Source organism: Lissotriton vulgaris, chromosome 9 (assembly GCF_964263255.1).
Source record: "Lissotriton vulgaris chromosome 9, aLisVul1.2, whole genome shotgun sequence".
NCBI lineage: Eukaryota > Metazoa > Chordata > Amphibia > Caudata > Salamandridae > Lissotriton > Lissotriton vulgaris.
Genome location: NC_141697.1, coordinates 132,954,755 through 132,976,355, shown reverse-complemented (window position 1 = coordinate 132,976,355; position 21,601 = coordinate 132,954,755). Strand labels below are relative to the sequence as shown.

Genomic DNA, 21,601 nt, shown 5'->3' with positions numbered 1-21,601 from the left:
CATGCTGTATCTTCGTACCATGCGATGTCAAGAAACCACGCTCTCGCCACAATCGTCCAAAACTATGCGCTACACCAAAAGCGTATTGACTGTCGGTGTACACATTCACACGTTTCCCTTTTGCTAACACACATGCTCTAGTAAGAGCGATCAGCTCTGCAGCTTGGGCAGAATTCTGATTCAATCTTGCAGTTTCAACAACAGTGTTCAGTGTTACAACAGCATAAGCAGTAGTCACATCGCCATTCGGTAACTTAAAACATGAACCATCCACATACAGAGTGCCATCCGGATCTTCCAATGCGGTGTTTTTAAGGTCCACTCGACCTTTCGTTTCTTCTTCAGTCCTCAAGTAGCAGTCATGTTCTGCTACTTCATCTGACTCTGCACTAATTGGTAACAAAGTTGCCGGATTTAGGACATTACAACGTTTTATCTGAATATGGCTTGCCAAGAGCGTCAATTCGTACCCAGACAACCTCGCACTCGTCAAGTGCTGAGTTTTCGTTCGATTCAAAAGAGTATCGACTGCATGCGGAACCATCACCGTAAGCATATTATCCATGACCAATCCTGCTGATTGTCGGATGGAGACCGCAGCTGCCGCAGTTGCTCTCAAACAACTCGGCAATGCTCTAGCTACTGGGTCTAAGGTCGAGGAGAAATATGCACATGGACGTTGCTTACCACCAAAAGGTTGCGTCAGAACACTCAAAGCACAACCTTCCCTCTCGTGAACATATAACGTGAACGGCTTACCATAGTCAGGGGTACCTAACACAGGAGCCGAACACAATGAATCACGTAGTTCAGAAAAACTGTTCTGACATTCTTCCGTCCATGGTAAAGGAGTTGAAACATCCTTGCACGTAAGAGCCACCAATGGTTTCGCTAGCAATGAGAAATTAGGAATCCATTGCCTGCAATACGACGTGATACCTAGAAAGGCACGCACATCTCTTTGGGTTTTCGGCACAGCCATTCGCGCAATCGCTGCAATTCTCTCTGGGGTCAATCTTCTTCCCTCCTTTGACAATAAGTGACCTAGATAGGTCACTTCTTGACAACAATATTGGAGTTTAGAAGGTGACACCTTGTGATTTAACTCGCAGAGATGTTGCAGCAGCGACACCGTAGCAATTTTGCAAATGTCCTGAGTATCGGCAGCCACCAATAAGTCGTCGACGTATTGGATTAAAGCCGCACCAACCGGCAACCGAAACGCATCCAGTTGACCCTTCAAGGCTTGACTGTAAATAGATGGACTTTCACAGTAGCCCTGAGGAGCGCGTTTAAACCGGAAGCTACGTCCACCGAGAGAGAAACCGAAAAGGTCCCTGCTCTCCTCGGCAATCGGGATGCTGAAAAACGCATTTTTCAAATCAATCACCGAAAACCATGATGCAGAAGCTGGAATCAGAGTCAGTAGCGCCGTGATGTCAGGCACAACAGGAAATTGGGGAACCACAATTTTATTTACCTCCCGTAAATCGATAACAAAGCGATAAACAGGCGGTTTTGTAGGATCTGTACGTTTAAGAATGGGCAGTACAGGGCTATTGCACACGTTTCCCCGAGTTTCTTCAATAACATCTTTCTCGATTAGGTCATAGATGATCGCTAACAAAGCTCGTTCACCATCAAGGGAGATACGATACTGGGGAATACGTGGCAATCGCACATTCGATTTCAACTGAACAACATAGGGGGAGATATCAAGTAGGCCCACATCATTTGGACCCGTCGCCCACAAAGACGCAGGAAGAGAACTCAATTCCGGTGGAAGCTTATCGAGAGACAAATACATGGGAGAGACTACCCTCTCTCCTAACGTAAGCTTTACACCCGCAGGAGAACAGTACAAAGTTGCATACAAACGTTTAGGCAAATCCAGGCCCAAGAGATTTTCGCCACAACCCGTGGTTAAAATCAACGGGGCTTCCAGCACACGTGGCCCAATTTGAAGGGGCAAAGGGCGTGAAACTGGATTGCTAACAGGGGCGCCAGAGAATCCAACGGAAACATTTGTTAAGCCAGACAAAGGTGCGCCAGGGAGTTTCGAATGCATGATAGAACTTTTCGCTGCACCAGTGTCCAACAGAAAAGGCTCAACGACGCCCGATGTAGCAACTGCGACGTAAGGCCCTCTCTGATCAACCGGAACTGATACCACTCCCTCTCCTTGTCTTCGGCTGTCCTAGTAATTACTGTCGTCAGTTCCCTGATCGACGTAATAATCGTCTACATTGTACTGCGCAGATCGTCCTTGCGATGATCCACGTTGATCGAAACAGTTATTAGAATTTGACGAGTTGTCAAAGCGATCGTTCTGAGCACCACGACCTCTACCACGCGATGCGTGCTGTGAACCACCACGGCCCCCTTTAGACGAGTTACCACTATTACGTTCATTTAAAGCAGGACAATTGAATTTAATGTGTCCTTCCTGTCTACAATAAGCACATTGATTGTACCCTAACGAGGATCTTTGGAAGGAGGAATCATTACGTGGCTGCGATCGATTCGATTGCGACTGCGATCTATTCTGTTGGGGCGCATTCTGATTAGAACGCGGCGGATACGCTTGTTGCAACAACACTTTAGTCTTTAGTTCTTTCGTCTTTTTGTCAGCACGGTCATTCTCCTCTTTCTCCCTATTCTCATAATATTGTGCCGTAGCCAATATCTGAGCTGAGGTAGAAACGGCCCATGCACTCTCTGAATTCTTTAATTTATTGCTCAAATCGGGCAACAAGTTCGACACAAATTTATCCACAAACAACCTCTGTCCACCCTCAGTACCCATATCCTGTCCACTATGGTCAATGAATGCTTCTTCAAACCTCGTAAAGAAGTCCGAAACACTCTCATCTTTCTTTTGTTTGCAAGCGGACAGTTTGTCCCAATTTACCCTCATAGCTGGCATAAGAGTCTTCATTAACGTTATTATTCGCTGAGGAAGAGCAGTAATCAATTGGTCGGGTTTAGCAGCAGCCACTTGTCCATCATCTGCCGCTGTAATGGCAGCCCAATCACCACCTAATTCATTTGCGTGATCTTGGTGACGAATCTTAGCCCATACCGGTTGCGGTACGACATTGCCAAACAACATGTCGATATCGGCAAGATTCATCACCGTAGCATCTACGAGCTGCGATAATTCCTTATAATACCCAGTAGGATTTTTGCGAGGATCGGGCAAAGATTGTTTCACCTGTAGCACTTCCGAGCGTTTCCATGGGAGATGTATCCATACTCTCTGGAAATGCGCTACTGTCGCAGGATGAGCATTAGGATCACCCGGTACCCAAACCGGCGGAACTTCACGCATGGGATATTGGCCAGACTCATCTGGTTGGCTTTCAATATCCTCGACAAACAATGCATGAGGTATTGGAGCGGGACGGAAGGATAATAACCGCTCAATAGCACGTCGAACGTTAGTATCTACTATCAGTCCAGTTGCGAACTGAAGCCGAAGCTCAGACAGGGCGGTCAGCACCTCGTCAGGCGCGTCGGCCGCTATCTGATCATGTAGGAACTTGCACATTTCGTCAAACACATATCTCTGAGTTGGTATGTTGAATTGACTAAACGTTTCGAGGACAACACGGGGTGGATTTCTAAGAGGGTTTACCATCCAACCCATCGCCATATTATATAGCGCAACGCGTTCTCTGTTTCCAGGAAGCTGACTACGTCTCTGAGGACCATCGGAACCAGCAGACCCATGAACAGGTCCGAGCGAATGAAAGAAGCTTGTCGCAAGGGGAGAATTGCGACTACGAGTAGAGGGAGAAGAATAAGACACAGGGCTAACAAGAGAAGGAGTAGAAACAGTAGCAACGACAGGGGTTAACAAAACAGGAGCAGTAGCGGGAGCAGGAGTATGTGGAAGCGGAGGAGCAGTAGGAATAGAAACAGACAAAGGAGCAGGAACAGACGGAAGAGCGGGTGCAGGTTGAGGAACAGGTGGAGGAACAATCGGTGGAAGAACAGGTACGGCAGGGACCACAGGAGCTGCGGTACCCTGTACGTACGGAGGTGGCGACTTCATAAGATAGGACATTAAAGGATCCTCAACTGCCTCTTCCTTCTTATCCGACTCCGTAGGCAGAGCAGGATAACATTTATCTATGGTCATACGTTGTAACCTCTCAAACACTTCCTTATCCTTATCCTCCTTATCACGCTGGAACTGCTCAGCTTTCTTCACTATGGTAGCAACATTATCTCGCTGACTACGTTTATTCTGTCTGATCTCTTTCTGTCGGGCTTCTTTGCGCCACAACCGAAAGGCATCAAACATGGCCGGCCTTGATTTGCGTTCGAACAACTTCATTTCTAAATTATCTAAGATCGACGCCTCGAAGCTACCGTGAGGTGGCCAACGAAGGTCGCCGTCTTTCTTTGTATATTTAACCCAATAATCGTTAAAGGTAATCGGGCCTAGCCCATGTTTGCTATACAAGTCATAAGTAGGAGTTCCAACCGGAGGTATCGGACACGAGTCCTCCAGTCGGGAATCCGCACCACAAGGTCTGAAACAACTGAACAAAGTACTGCGACCAGGCATCTTGCACACTAGCCGAGTTTCACAAACTTCAAGGGTTACGGGATTTACCAAGTCCCAGCAAAGAACAAAACACTCGGTTTTTGGCGGCTGCAGTCGTCAAACAATACAACAAGGTACGCTAGCAAAGTGTCACCGACAAAAACACTCACACAGCGTGAACAACAAAAACACTCGCTAAAGTGTCAACAACCAAGAACTCTGGGAGCGACCCACAAATACTTAACTCAAAGATCGATGGCGTCACCAGGAAGGCCCGTCAATCGTCTCGCTATACCAAGGTCTACGCCAGGCGCCAAAACAGGTCTACAGTCAGGGCAGCAGTCCGTCGCAGCCGTCAGGAGGCGGGAATCTTCGCGGGAAAAGTCTTCGGGCCACTTATTTCGACAACAGGATCGATGAAGCGGAGTGCACCTTCCCTCGGAGATTTCACACGAAGTTCCTCACGATCGTCGGGCTTGGACCGGTACCACTGATGCAGCCCCACGTTGGGCGCCAACTGAAGGACTGGGTTCTTTAAGACCCAGCGGTGCCAGGGCACAACACCTGAAACCTTCGTGGGTAACCTGCTCCGGCGTACAAGTCACAGAGACACGGGACACTTCCTTCGACGTCAAAGATTCAAAGTTTATTTGCTGCAGGGAACACAGAAATCACAGGAAGTACATCGAGTGTAGTTCGGGGAGACTGCTTCAAATTGGTTCTGTGGACCGCTCCTTTTATACAGTTTTTACCCATAGGATAACATGATACACAAAAGTTTACAACCCGGTTCCCACAATTATCCCCCAGAGGGGTCGCTTTGGTCACTTTGAAACACACAAGGTCCGGAACATAAGTGCGGAAACATTTGGCGGTTCCCAACTGTAAAAACCTATCTTCCCACCATTAACAAATTCCAATCAGCAGTAAAATAGATCGAAATAGGAACGAAGACAGGTGCAGAGGAAGACGGAGAAAGTGGGGAGATCGGAAAGGGTGTAAAAGGGGGGGTATCGGGAAACACGAGATACAGGCATCAAAGGGACGTGCCTAATGAGATGCACGGCTGAGACAATAAGTCCGTGCGGCAAGATGAACCTCGTGCGGCGCCATCTGCCTTACAGCAGCAACCCCCTCGTCATAAAGACACTTTCAAAGAACATGTGTCTTCCGCAAATATCTTGGGAGTCCCAGGGTCGCGAAGCGGACAACGTCCGTTCGCTGGCTACTTGAGGGCAAGAGACAAAATGGATGCCGTATCTAAGATGGAACCCGTGGGTACAGATGAAAAACCCACATAACAAACGAACGGTTTAAGTTAGCACAGCGAAACTGCGCACACTTACTAAACTCGTCATTTGCGGTTCATAGATACCAGACTCGACCATATTCGTGCGAGTCGAAAAACACCACTTACAATTGTCACGGAACCTCAAAGCGGCAGGGAGAGCCTGGGGATGTCTGCATCATTGCACTCTATTTGCACGCACTTGGGTGAATTGGCATACTCTCTCTCTCTCCTGGTTCGGTCTTTAGCATGTCACGTCATTGCCCTACAAAGCCATTAGCTGTGGGAATTTATTCATAGAGCCCCCATCTCTGGGCACAGTTCAGATGTTACATAGACAACCACAGTATCTGATGCAAAGCCTCTTCTCTACAAGGAGGAAATAATACAGGGACTAGCTCTCAAAGCAATGCTGATGGTTCCCTTTGCCTCGTGATTTCTGAATTCCTCACAGTCGCCTATGTCTTGGTGAATTCTGACCTATAGTTCTTACTAAGGACACAAGGGCTGTTTTAGTGTTTCTGTGTTTACCCGCGTCTTCTTCATGCAGGGATGAGATGTAAATGTAAATGTAAATTGATACTTGTATAGCGCACTACTCACCCGCAAGGGTCTCAAGGCGCTTGTACGAATGCCGCTGTGGAACCCATCCTGGCTTTCCCTGTGAGGCGTCCACTCCTGGGCACCCCCAAGGTGGAGGCCAGGCATCCTTAGCGTTGTGGGGGCCGTTGTGGAGATTAAGCAAGCTATTGCCCAGAGTTGCAGAGTGGGACCCCATGATTGGAATAGGCACCGAGGCGAGAATTATCAGGTCCGTAGAATTTTGAGCCCAAGACCCGCCGAGGCAGGGAATTGAACCCTGGTCCCGGGCTAGAACTCTGCATTGGCGTAACCCAGGTTGTTCTTGTGAACTGAAGGTATCTCAGGTTTTGTGCACCAGAAGAAAGCATGAGTTGGGTGGCAGTTCAACTATGGCATCATGGTGCCCATCAAGGCACCCATGGAATATGGAATATGAAATATACCAATGCCTTCTGTGATGCTCATGGACACCACTGCACATCGCCAAGAGCAGAAAATGTAGTATTACAGGAAGCCTTCGGTTAACAGTGCCTTATAGAATATTCCCAGATTTTGATGTCCTCTACTTAAAAAGTCAGGAAGGATTTAAGGGTTTTGGGAAAAAGATTGACAATGATGTAACATCAAGCATGAGATAAGCTCAGCAGTCTTTCTAAGGCTCTTGAAGTTTTCCCTGCTTGGAGTTTTCCATGGTGTACCCAGTGCTTAATTTGGTTGCCAGTGGGGTCCACCGCCACTAATATTTGGGGATCAGCACTTATTTTTCCTCATAGTTATTGACCGAGAACAAGGGAGGGGACAAACAAACAAATGGGAAAGAAGGAGGCAAAAAATAGGAAAAAACTGTCACAAAGGGAGAAAACAGGGACCAACAAGAGAGGTAAAGGGTCAGGGTGTTCCTGGTAGTAGATTAAAGAGGCCTGTGGTGAACTCAAGACTACACAGTTTTGGTATTCTGTATGCCAACAATTAATAGGGCCGCTGCATGGTTCTGAGCAGAGTTTTGGGCACCAGCATTTATTCTTTTACACATTAAGCACTCGGTGTACCTGTCAGTCTTCCAGCCTATACGTACCAATGTACATCTTTTTATACTTGATCTAATTGGGCCCTAACTTTCTCTGTGCTTTTCCTGTAGCCTTCCAATTTTATGTCCACGCCCTCCGTTCAGTACCTATCTCTAATATTTATATTTGTGCAGCTCTTGTTCGAGACAGATATTTTGCTTCCAAGAATGTTGCTGCTGTGGTTACGACTATTTTGCTTTATGATAATAGGAGAAACTGTACAGCGGCTTGATTTTCATCTGAAGCAAAGTCATTGATGTAAACTGGAAGGGTCATCTTGAACATGAGCCATAGCCTGGGTCCAGACACTGCACAGCACCTGCTTCCATTAGAGCTGCTGCATTTTTGGGGGATTCAGAGAATGATTAGGTCTGATCTGCAGAGGGAGCAACTAGGGTTCTGGTTTTGTATTTTGTTGATGGGCTATTTTCTAGGTTTGTCATGGATGTATTGAAGCTGAATCAATAGGTGGGTGCTTTTGATGTTAGGGTGAAGCCGGCACAGTAACTTCAGGGTCATTGAGACAGTAGTCAACTCTTCTTACCAGTTGTTGGGGGTCAATGTCTAGGCAGGCAGAAGGTGAGTAAGTCAATAAAACATGGCATATGTTGTTCATTGAAAGACAGAGGATGATTTCAGGCAAAGAGACATCTGACAGTATGATAACAGGCTCTTGGAGGAGGGCAGATCCTCGCGTGGCCTGGTGAGAGTGGCATGCTATTGCTCTTTTCATCTTCTTGTAGGAGTTCTCCATTGATTGTGGTGTTCCGCTTTTTATTAGTGGCCTTTATGATACCGACATCATTATTTTAAAGCAGTTGTGCATTTCAGCTTGCATTTCATGAGGCAGAACTAATCTAATACTAACAGCTCTAATGACAAAATGTAGTATAAATAGACTAATGTTGCTGTAGCTTGCACATGTAATCAGAAACTGTCCCAGGGAAAATACTGATAGTCTGCTCTGATATTCTGCCATTAATGCAGTGATTCAAGGAGGCAGCCACTGTAAAGTGTATCATAATGTGTTTGTGCCATGAGCAGTTTCAAATTAATGCCTTTTTAACTTCATTATTCCTTTCTCCTCTGTTGCTTCCTAGTGTTAGAGATAGACTTCACAGAGCTGGCTCTGGAGGAGATCATTGGCATTGGAGGATTCGGGAAAGTCTACCGTGCCGTTTGGAGAGGCGCAGAGGTTGCGGTGAAGGCGGCCAGGCAGGACCCGGATGAAGACATTAGCCAGACCATTGAGAATGTCCGACAGGAGGCGAAGCTCTTCGCAATGTTGCAGCACCCCAATATCATCGCGTTGCGGGGGGTGTGCCTCAAGGAACCCAATCTCTGCTTAATCATGGAGTTTGCCCGAGGAGGGTCATTAAACAGGGTGCTGTCGGGGAAGCGGATACCGCCGGATGTGCTGGTGAACTGGGCTGTGCAGATTGCCAGTGGGATGCATTATCTACACGAGGAAGCAATAGTTTCCATCATCCATCGGGATCTCAAGTCCAGCAACAGTAAGTCATGTACTATGCTGTGGAAAAATGAGGTTTCTTTCACTGCTTCAATGCCATGTGTCTCAGAAGGCAGAGTACCCTACAGATATTTGTAAAATTGTCCGTGTCCTTGCACCTTTTTTATTTGGTACCCATGCCAATGCACTCCTCATCTACCATTATGTACTGTCCTTTTCTGATCCTCATGTAATGGGAAGATAGTGCTGTATGTGAGGAAATCCGAGTTGGATTGTCAACAGCTTGAAAGCAGTAGCATTCATGGTACACAGGAGCTTCAATAACCTTATGTAATATTGATGGTGGCCGTGACCTGATTTTGTTGATGAAAAGATTGGCTAGAGTAGGGACTGTGCAAGACATTATGAAGCTAAACAGAAACCGCACAGGTGGTAGTTAAGAGCATTATTTTTTCATAATCTGAAAAAGTGCAAAGGGAAATTACTATGTGCACCATTAATTATCCCATGAAAATGTCTACAAACCAAATCTTCCTGGCCCATATAGTATACCTCCTCAAGCTGACCATAGGCTCTTGCAGGATAACATCCTAATAGTAGTAGAAACATAAACGCATAACCTTCTCAGAACTTTTATTCATGGGCTAAACTCTGTGAGATAGGCAATGTTGGAGTTATGCTGTCTTTCCCATGCTTATTCTGGCTACAACAAATCCTGTCTACTGCCCACTAAGTAAACTGATTTTCGAGGCCATTCTTCTACCAATACAGTTAATAGAGAATTTTTATTTTTAAATTAAAAATTTTTCTAAATTAATTTTTTTATTCAACAGGCATAAAATGCTTACTGGATATGTACAGTGCTAAAGCATCTGAAAGCGTGAGCTTTTTTCCTCACATTTGGCAAGGAAAAACCTAAGACTAATGAGTACTGCAGGCAAAATGTCAAAGTTCAAATTATGATAAATGGACCATCCTCCAGGGAGGAAGAAAATAAACAGATCCCTCTCGTGTTAAAAGATGTAGAGTCCTTTCTCATGAAAGGCACAATGGAAACAGTTCCTTTGGGCCCAATTATGATGTCAGTTGGTAAGCCTCCAACCGCTCGTTAGAGGCTTACTGACCGACATCTTAGGTTTACATTCCGACCGCCAAATTATAATGTCGATGGTCTGAGTGTAAACCGGCTAGTCAAAGCGACTGGGTTCCGACGGGCTCAAGGAGCCCACCGGCTAGTTGGAAGCTGCACATAATCCCTAACGGACAGTGTTTCCACCGTCGAGATTATGGTGTCAGTTTCCTACATCCTTCCCATGTTGGCCTTCCCGACATTGAAAGGCTGCCAGAGAGCGACTTTGGAAGCCCCTAATAGGGCTTTCTTCTCCCCGGCCTCACAGTTGAGGCCTTGGTGGACACCATACGTGCCCCTCTTCACATCCCTGCCCGCTTGGCAGGCACCGTAAGAAGCCTGCCACACAGTACAGGGATGTGGAAAAACGTCAATTTTTCAATGGGAGCTTGTGCGGCAGTACGAAAAAGCTCTCATTGTAAAACAGAAGTTTGAGACCTCACCATGTGCGGTAACATCCTAATGGCAGCCGTAGGGAACTCCGACCGACATCGTAATGAGCCCCTATGTTTGAGACAAGTAAAGGATGGGACTTTATGCCTAGTCCTGCATTTATATGACTTGTATACACCAGATAGATTAAGTCGACTTTTTTGCAAGATATCTTGCACCTTATACGTAGAAGGTGAGTTTATAGCTAGAATTAATTTGAAGACTTTATACCTTGATACACAAAGACTGAGTACATCCTCATCAATGAAAGATCATTTGAGTCCCCCATCAAGGAACAGCTCAAAAGTATTAACATATACAGCTTCTCTCTGTGGTCATATTGAAAAAAAGAGCAAACAGCATGATTCCAGCTTGCATCACAAGGTAAAATGTAGCCTTTCCTATCTCCATGCCTCTGTTTTATCAATCATCGAAGTAATGCACAACTCCTTGGATCTACCAAAGACCACAGTAACACAAATGAAACCATCCCACTGTCTATTTCTTCCTCTCAGATCCTGATGGTTGGTTAAAGGACCAGAGACCATTGCTCCACAGATATATGCACAACAAAAACCCTTCATTTTGCCTGTACCAACTGGGTAGTCACGCTCTGTCCTATAATATGTGCCATATGCTTTTCAGCTGCAAATAAACTCGGCCATAGGTTGTGTATGCTGCAATCTCTGCTACTAGTCCTCCTAAAATCCGACCCACTAGAATATCCTATACTGTCATCACCCAGGTTTTCCCTAACAGTAAATGTTACTGAGCAGTTCTGTCATAAACCCTATATTCATAAGACTGCTGGCTGGACACAATAGACTGTCTAGAACAAAATTGCTTACCTGTTTCTGGGATATGTCACCCTGGTTAGCACCCATGCTGCTGCTGGGGGACAGACCCCAATTCCTGGGAGTTGCATCTACCTGAGTGCACCCTGTGCTACTCCTGTTTGGATCTCAAAGACATATTTATAATATTTAGGTAGGACCTGCACAGATCCCAGGTGGACCCCTAGATTGATCTTTAGGTCTAACTACTACCAGTACTTAAGAACTTCATCTCCCTTGGTGGCACCTAAACCATTCCTACAAAAAGTAATTATTGGCTTTAGTATCTTGTATGTCATTGGAGCTGCATCTCCCTAGCTAGCACCGATGTCTTTCCTGGGTACCTTGTCCTTGGGAGCTGCCCTTTTCTGGGTAGTATACCTGCCACTCCTAGGTGGCCCCTATAGGTTGTGTTTATATAAGTATCTGCATTTCCAGGAAGCTGTGACTCCTTGACTACCACCTATACTACTCCCAGGTGGGCCTCATCGATTGTTGAGTAAAAGTATGAGCATTTCTTAGGAGTTGTTTCTCCTTGGGTAACACATACACTGCTATGGGTTTGCCTCCTGAGACTATATACAATATAAATGTTTGCTGGTTCTCAGGAGCAGAGCCTCCCAGGACCCACCCTATGCCACTGCTGGGCTGACCTCACAGATTGTTTTGAAATCACCTTTTATATCCTATTTGGAGCTGTACCTAGCTGGACAGCATTTACACCTATGTTGTCAGAACTAAATGTGTCCTAGATGGAACTCACAGACTGAAGGAAATAATATTTCCAATTTGAAAGACGTTTTTATTTGTTTTGTAATTTGCAATTGATCACTGTAAAGCCACAGGCACTAATTTGAGAATTCCTCCTCCATGGGACACCTGAATGGATAAATACGTAGACATATATATGTAGAGAACTTACAAATCTGGCCATACAGTTTGAAACTTCGCCTCCTGGGGCAAAATGTAGTCAGGTCCTTATCTCATTGGTTTTACAGAAAGCAGTTGAGGCATATGCCCAAAGAATCTTTCTGGTCGCCAAAGGGCCAAATCGCAGAATCAGCCCATTGCGATCCAAAAAATGCTTTTTGGAAACTCAAAGTTGATGGTAACACATGGGCAACATGGAAGGGGTCCCCTTCATGAATTTTGAGAATTATGTTTTTAATTCAGTCAGTGGTCCCATAGACCCCCTGTCTGCTCTTAAAAAAGAAAAACAAAATGTTAACATTTTTATTGTTGAAACACATCAAGTTTTCCTTTAACTAAATCAGTTGCATTGAAACAAACAAAAAAAACCTCTATTAAAATGCAATCACAAACATGGTGGGCTGCTGACCTCAGCAGGCCACCCTCCCTGTGATGAGTGTAATTCCTAATAGAACATGAACTGCGACCTACCTCGTTAATATTCTTTAGGTAAATCTATTTGAGACCCACTAGGAATAGCAAGCATGAAACAAAACGTTGCATACATACGAAGTTGGGATTTCCAAATAGCAATTCGGAAGAAATCGATGTTTGGAAATCTCTATTCTTTAGTCCTTAAATATGCCAAAGGCACCGCCAATTGCCCATCTTGAGCACAATCCCCCTAATCCTCTCTTTATGTGCAAATTTCCACCACAAATACTAGCTACCTTCTCTCTCTAACCCAATCACATCCTCCCAAAACCTTGCTCGTTTCTGTCATTGCTGCTCCACTCACACTCCCAAACTTGTCAGAAACTCACATCGTAATCTGGATGGCAATCAGAGATCCTGTACAGATCTGTGGATGCAGTTTTGTCTCAGACCGCCATATCGGTGGTTATGGAAAAGCTGTTGGAGTCAGCGGTCTTTGGAGTACACAATGTATGCATCGTACTCGGTCAGTCGGACGACTGCTTCCGAGGAGATCTTCGATGGTCTGACCGCCTCAAACAGGACAGCGGAAGCTGGTCCGACCGGCATCATAATCTGCCCCTTAATAATTACTATTCCCCACTTCATTTAACATCACTCACATTATTTGAACTATGCAAGCACAAAGCGCCCAACAGTAACACAAAATAGGGGCAAGCACTCCTCTGCAAGGCTCCATAATCTATTAAGTTTACCTTATCTGCAAAAAGAGCTCACAATCTTGAAAAAGTTCAGAATAAGAGAGTAAAAACAACGTGTATCTAAGACATTTTACCAGTTGAAATCACTGGAATGTCATTAAATGGATGTGGGACAAGTTTCCAAACCCTTTAATATTTCAACACCAACTTATGTCTAAGAGTGACTTGTCCAACAGTGAAACACTTGACAAGGCAATACTACAGTTGTGAATCTCCTAAAAGAGAGAATCTGGTAAAGTCCAGTTCAAACTGGCTATTGGGTTGTGGCATTTCTTACCTCAACAATAATAATTTTCATGTGTGTTGAGTTGCAAGGCTGTCAAGATACTGTCTAGGAAAGAAATCTAAACACATACATTGATAGAGATTGCAGAAAAGCATGTAGCTATTTCATGGAAATTCTTATAGGCCCCTGCTGTGAAAACGTGGCTGACAGATCTTAAAAAATGGGCTAATGCCATTATAGACTAAGTCACCAAAATGCAACTCCAAAAGGGTAAAGGCACAGCGCACAACACATTGGATACTATACAAATTACAATTGAGGCGAAAGTAGAAAAGTGTCCGCTGTGAACTCAAATGAGATAAATTAGCTTACTAAAATAAAAATGAGTTAGACTTGTGAAAAACATGAATGAGTAAATATGCCCTAGTAAGGTAATGCACATGAAAATTCCCACTTGTATATGCACTAGGACAGGCCTCCTTAACGACAGATGGCTTACATCAATTACTGAAAGTATGAGTAACTACAAGAAAACCACCCCACCTCACTTGATGGGACCACATTTACAATGAATGTGTCTGATGGATACAGGACCTGGTCCCCATATGGTTATTTTTCTTACAGTTTAGAGTTTTATGTGTTAATGTGTTCTACAAATGAGGGATGTGATACATATTAGCCACATGGGTGGTGTTGCTAACTGAATATATGTATGTCAAAGAGTATTTGAAAAGCTTGAAAAGATCACATTTAAAAGCTTGTTTTTCCAGGAAAAGAGCTGCACCATAAAACAGTGTCCAATTTGCTTTCACTTTGTAAACATTTATAACATCACCCTTCCCTCTGCTATCAATGTGATAATTCAACCTTTGAACTCCTGTACTAATATGTGCATATCCGCTGACCCTTTAAAAGAAGCAATTGGTGATTCCTAGATGGTCGGTTATCGATTATAACTCCAAGTTAAGAACATTGAGTTATAATGCCAAGTTGGATATTTTGTCGCTGGACCACTTACACTTTGAGTTATCTGATGGGAAAGGGGTGGTGTTATTTTTTAGCTTATTGAGATATAATTTATTGCACTGGTGATAAAGTTCAAGCCTGTTCAGCAATCCTTGTAAACCTTTTGAGGTACTCCCCATCGGTCAGACACCTAATTTTTGACCTAATGTGAACTAGTGACTCTTTACTTCAGCTATGACATGAGGAAGGTTTGACCTGCTAAACAAAATAACAGAAAAGCTAATATTCACTCCTATTTTAGCCATTTTGGGTATAAAATCTTTGGAGAAAGACCCAGATCACTATTTATTTTAACTCCAGGTACCAGAATCAAACTGGATTCACAAGTTAAGCAGTCCATAATAAATGCCCTAGTCTGATAGCTTTGACCACATCCGACCTTGATCCACATGGTTAAAGGTGGTGAAGTAGTCCAGGGTGTAAGCAAATCATTTGTATGTGTACTTTTGGCCATACTGGCCACAAAGGTATCTAGAGCTTAGTTTTGTTTTCTGGAAAACAGTTTGGGCTTTGGCAACTCGGCTACTTTCATGAGTCTAACCTTCTCATGCTGTTAATAACATTTGGGCAAGCACGTTACCATCAGCATTTAAAAGTTCAGTTTGCCATTAATTGCCGGGGTCTCGTTTGGGTTCTTGGTTTTATGAATTGACTAGAGATTGGATCCATCCCAGCGAAGTGGAATAAGCTTGTAATTAATGACGTTGATATATGGAGACAACAAGCTTTTTTTCCTTTAGGGTCCTTCTCGGTTAAAGATATGTAAACCATTAGAACAAGGTGCTCCCAAGTTTGTAAAAGACAATAAGTTTACAAACATTCCCTTCTGTAGCATTTATTGATGTTTTAATATTTTCCAAGCATCAATTACAGGATCGAACTACCTAAAACATTAATTGATGTACACTGTCTAGCATTAATAATATAGGCACGACAAGATTTAAGATGCCCACAGCTAAAGCTCACTATTTTCCAAAACGTTTGAGCATCTTTGTGCTTCAGTGCCATTGATATTTTAGCCAGGTTGCCTCCAGTTTAGGAATGAGTGATGCTTTATGATCTTATTATTACAAGAAGTTTTTAATTTTCATAATGTAGGAGTTCTTAAAAGCATTTTTAGGTTCTCTTAATAAAGACTCAAATGCTTTGTGGTATTTGGGTTCATTCATAAAATTGGGCAAATATAATTATACATTCATGTGCGAACTAGTAGTCATCCTTAAGTATTTACTACTTTCTGTTTCACTTAAGAAATTGTAAAGGTCCCCCACAGGGTGCTTATATCTCTACATTGCTGTGATTGTTTAACTTAAGTCCAATTGTTTCTGGATGCGGTGAGATAGCTACAAGTTCTCGCTTTTGTGCTGAAGAACATCATCCCAGCTAATTCATCCGGAGCTCACTACGACCATATAATTTTCAATACTTACCATTGTCATTGCAACTCTTGGTGTGATACGCTAGAGATAATACGTTTGAGACGAGCTACAGCGTGATAGCGAAGACATGTATGAAAATACATTTTCTGAGTTAATGTGTAGTTCACTACTTCTCAATGTAATTTTTAGTAATTGCCTGAGCAAGTCTGTCAAATCTATAATTTAATAAAATTAATTAATTTTCATATAGGATTTTTTTCTATTTTCCCAGTTTAGCAAGTTCGCAAATGGAATGTGAATATTTGCTCAGGCCGATTCTGTACTTCAAAATCTTCTGATGCAACACCATGAAGAATTTGAGAGTTAAACTAAAACTGTTAATGTTACCAGTTCCCAGTAGCAGTTCACCCACACAATATGGAATACGTCTTTTTAGTTTAGACTGTCTTTCAACATGGGAGTGCTTCTAACCAAACTAGGTGGTAAGCATACATTTATCACCAAGAGCTTTTGCTAAAAGAATGGTTATCCATAAAAGTTTTATTCAAGTGCCTGAATTGAGTTTTGACCACAGTGTAGGGAGTGTTTTTCGATGCCCAGTGCAGTAGACACAAAATACTGAATCTATCACTAGGATGGCCTTTAGAGTTTCTTGCAGATAATTGTAAAGTGAGGAATGGAAAGTGGCTCCTGCTAGCAACACTCTTGTAAGCATATAATTTGACATCCCTCAAGAAAATGTCCTAAAATGCATCAAGACTACCCTGGGGTTGCTTGGCTCTGGTTATGTTCCAACAAAATATTTTTAGGTCACGTTCCATGTTTTTTGTTTGCTTCAGTAGGGCTGTTCAAATATTAACATTCCTGTTAAGGAGGACTTTACTTTTTCTATTTAAGGAGACATTGAAATGCCCTATCTCTCCCTCTCAAGGCATAATGATGCTATTAGCCTTGAGTGCCACTTTTTGTCCATCTAACATCGTCCTGTTTAAAATCCAGATTCACCCTAATGTTCATATCCTCTGGTCTAAATGAGTGTTCACAACTTTCAAAGTGATCTCCCTGCTCCACTAAGCAGCCATATTCCTATCTTTATTGTTAGTTTCATATTCATACACAGCATAATGTAACATAGTGAGATACATTTTCTTCCTCACTGTTTTAACCTCAATACCCATATCCTCTGAGTTAAAGCTATACGCCCACTTCTTTTTGGGTTAAAGAGGGTTACATGCTTGTTTGTCTTGTAATGTCATTACCATTCTTTGATCAATAGTGGATTTAAATTTGACACTTTAGAGGAGGTTTGTTCCAAGCCTTCCTAACGTCTTACTACTCCGAGTTATTAGCACTATTCAAAATATCTTGGGGCCCACTAAGGTATAAAGTGGGATAACGTTTATTTAATTTAACTACAATTTATCCCAATAAAGAACTTTTAGTTTATTATTTTCACCTATGCATATGATGGCATTAATTTAGGCTTAACCAGATCAAAAATAGGTCTAATTAAAAGTTTTGGCCTTTGCTATATAAAGGTGGTATGTGTTGACCCAGAAGATCAGAATGATTGCTTAGAATACTTCATGAGGGCCATAGACAATTATGATGTATCTGGTGCAACTGCCATATCCTGCGCTCTGCATGTCAATAATGTTCAATTATTTTTAAAAGTCGACTAGGGAGGAGATATTTTAACAAAGCAAAACACTTTGACCTGTTGAAATTATGACGTAGTGCTTGGATTATCAGGTATAGGGTCTGGACTCCCATTAGGATTACTATAATCTTCCCTAGCTATTGAGCGGGGGGCAGTGAGATTGACCCCTGAAGAAACGGGATACTGATCACTGCATCAACATGTGGGTTCAGTTTAAACCCCATATTAGATTTATTCATGGTGGCATTATTTTAACCAATGTTATCTGTGGAACAGGAAGCCCCTTTACATCATATGATCCATACTGTTTTCTCCCTGAATAGGAGTATTTAACCTTCAATTACCTAATTATTTCATAGGGGTTTAGACAAGTGCTTATTAGTTTTGAAAACAAACTGGGACCAAAACTGGTTATATTGCAGGGGGTAACCTTTTTGTTTAAGCACTCCCAATCTTTAAAATGTTCATTGTTTTTCTTAGTACAGGCTGTTATAAATCATGCCTTGCCTGCATGCTTTGGGCTCATTTCCCCCCGTTGGTCACTTGATATAGCAGATGTATCTGGACACACATGGGAATCATCACTTACGATAGATGTTTCAAGGCTTGAAAAGCCTTCTTGTAGAACACCCAAAAGAAATCAAGTTTTAGAAGCAATTGCTTTATAATGAATTTCTGGAGAAATAACTTTGTTATTTGAATGGGTTACCAGGTTGCAACATTTATGTAAAAGTCAGATAGTCTCCAGAATATCATCTAATCCTGTATGTTTACTATGTAAACAGAAATAGTAAACATAGGGGCTATATTTGTAGCAAAACGAATTGTTTCTTTTCAGCAGTTATTTATTTGATTGTGCTGGCAAAGGGTTAATTCATGATTTTCCATCCTATAGATTGAATTACTGCCAGACTTTAGGATTACAGACACCCTGCCAGACTTTAGGATTACAGACACCCACCTTGCTCGTTATATGTAAACATTTATTATTAAAATGTGTGCTTCTGCACTTCTTAATTTTTGCAACTTGGGGTTTACATGGTACATCAGTGAATATTGCAGTATGTCATGCTAACACTCTAAACCTAATAAATGTCATATATCAAAACGTGAGTTTTCCAGTAAAAAGTGTGTTGATGGTAGGATCTGCCCCAGGTAAATTGTTGCATCCCTGGTATCTTATGGATGTATTAGGATACTCGCCCACAGGTACCATCAGTGGCATGCGTCATCATCAAATCCTCACCAACTGCACCTAGTGTGAGTGGGTGGGCCCAACAGTTTGTTAGTGGAGCTCTTTGTCTAAGGGATAGATAACAAGTGCAAGTTAAAATCGCTTTCAGAATATTGTTTACTAGTAAGGCCCTTTGTCGAGAATAAGATAGTGAAATGTTTAATGGGTATATTGACTCCTGACATCAATTGATCGAATTGTGTCAGCCTGTATCTAGTGCCACCTAGGGTCAATAGGGTTTCTTCTTAACTGGGAATGTCCATAGTATTCCTACGATATATAGTTGGTAACTACCAACTCTGAGTATTAGTTTATACAAACATCATGAATAGGGCTCCCGGGTTTATGGCATTTATTTTTTTGACATTTACATCTGTATTTATCCATATTTATTTTTTGCTCATTTTTTCTCTAGTCATCCATTTTTATTTTGTGTTTTCTGTATAAATGAAGTTGCAATGGGTATTTTTCCACATGAATTTAACTGATAAATATATATTCGCATTTTATTGTCCAGAAGGTTTCAGCCAACTACAGTCCAAAAGCATTATCTGGAAGCACATGCATTGTAGAATAACATAAATAACTGTAGATCTGCGCTTAAATTAGCTTAATTAGGAAATCTATTGCCTTTTTTCATCTCACCTACCTCTCAATCTGTACACTTACTGACCTGGCACTCATTATTGACACTAGGAATATTCACCCAAAGAAAGCCTATTTTCTGTATTTAAAAATACTCACAGGCAGGAAAATAAATAGTTGTCTGTCTGTATTTATCTGTAAAAACCAGTAACCCAGGAAAACTGGGAACCCTAATAATGAAGCAAGCAAACATACAAACCAGAGTGGACCTTTTCCGGTAATGATCTCTGAAACAAAAAAGCACAATTGTATATCAGTTAGGGGGTAATTCTGACCCCTTGATATTGAATTGTCTCCTGCTCAGGCACACTTTGGTTGACGTGTGCTACAGGGGCATGTAGAAACGTGAGTTTACCCTCCAAAAAGTCAGGCACAGAATGGTTAATAAAAGTAAACCATATATTTGTAGACAGTGTTCAGTATGCACACAGAGGTGTGTATCAGAAATAAAGAATCCCTAAAACCCACATATCCTCTATTAAGTGGGTCTTCACACAGTAGTGGGGGTGGGTGCTCCCTGTAGTCACACTCTGGGTGAATAAAAGTGGTAGGAAGCCTTGTTAAAAAAATATATATCCAGGGCACATGGTCTCCGGTTCCCTTTTAGATAGGAGTGCCCTCACACTTACCCATCAAGGGACTTAGGGCCAAATTACGAGTTGGCTCCATATCACAAGATTGTCATCAATATACCCCTTCCATGTGGAGATGTTTCCCGGTATGGATTCGTTTCATGTAGGATATTTTTCTTTTCCAGGTTGTAAACGTATAACCCGGCCGCACTAGGGGTGAAGGTTCTCACCATGGATGTGCTGTGGGTTTGAAAAAAGTGTGTTCCCTCGAATCCAACAACATTTCTTGTAAGGGCTAAACAGGCTTGGTCCATCAAAACGTTTTGGGGGGTGGCGTATAACCCCTCCACATTCTCAAGTATCTTGTTGATGACCTCTGGATTCTTTTCTATGGGAGGCTGGTATATATAGACCTTCTATGTCTAAGCTTATTAAGAGCTCTTATTGGTCACTGAACTTGATGTCTTTGATTTGGGTCAATACATCTTTTGTTTCCCTAATGTAGATTTTTGTTTTCTGTAGTAGGGGTTTTAGACAGAAGTCACAGAATTGTGACCGGGGTTCCAAAAGGGAACCTATCCCTGATACAATTGGCCTACCTGGAGGGGGATTGTGATTTTTGTGGATCTTGGGGAGCGTGTAAAATTATGGGGTTACTGGGTTAGTGTTCCTTAGAAAGTTCACTTCGTGTTTGCTGATCCACCCTTCGCATTCCTCTTCCTCTACCATGGAGTTAATCTTTATTTGATTGTAGTGGCAAAGGGATAATTCATTATTTTCCATCTCATAGATTGAATTACTGCCAGATTTAGGATAACAAACACCCACCTTGCTTATTACATGTAAACATTTATTATTAAAATGTGCGCTTCTGCATTTCTTTATGTTTGGAACTTGGGGTTTACATGGTACATCAATGATTATTGCAGTATGTGATGCTCAGAGAGAAAAAAGATGAATGGGCGACATCATTGTGCCTTTAAAAAGACATGCAAATTGTGTATAACCCCGTAGACCTCATGTATTAATCAGATAACAATTTGAGGTTTCCTGTTGAACGTTTTGTAGCATATAGAGAATGGAGAGTAGTGTAGTATACTAAGACAGTCAGTCTATGTTGTGTCACCGGTGAGTGATTATGTGATAACATGCTGCCATTCAGCTGCTGCACAAAGTAGCATGGATATCATATTGATATTTTGTTGATCTGAGACCTATATGCAACACAATCATATCCAAGTTTGAAATCTATTTGCTCACTAAGGAGAGTAATGTATGTGTCCCTAAAGGATAATTACTTAGTCCCAATATATAAAGAAAAGTATCAGGGTTGAGCAAACGAAATTTGGCCTCTTCCCTCATTCTTAAAATGTTGTATAGAAACACAATCTGAAGGT

The 21,601-nt window shown here is 42.4% G+C and overlaps 1 protein-coding gene across 1 annotated transcript in view; it reads left to right on the top strand.

The window, feature by feature from the left end:
* Positions 1-21,601, top strand: part of MAP3K9 (mitogen-activated protein kinase kinase kinase 9) — a 416,748-nt gene that overhangs the window by 83,048 nt on the left and 312,099 nt on the right. The window contains exon 2 of the mRNA XM_086936581.1: positions 8,593-9,006. Within this exon, the coding sequence (XP_086792707.1) occupies positions 8,593-9,006 (414 nt within the window). The remainder of the gene's footprint in view (positions 1-8,592; positions 9,007-21,601) is intronic.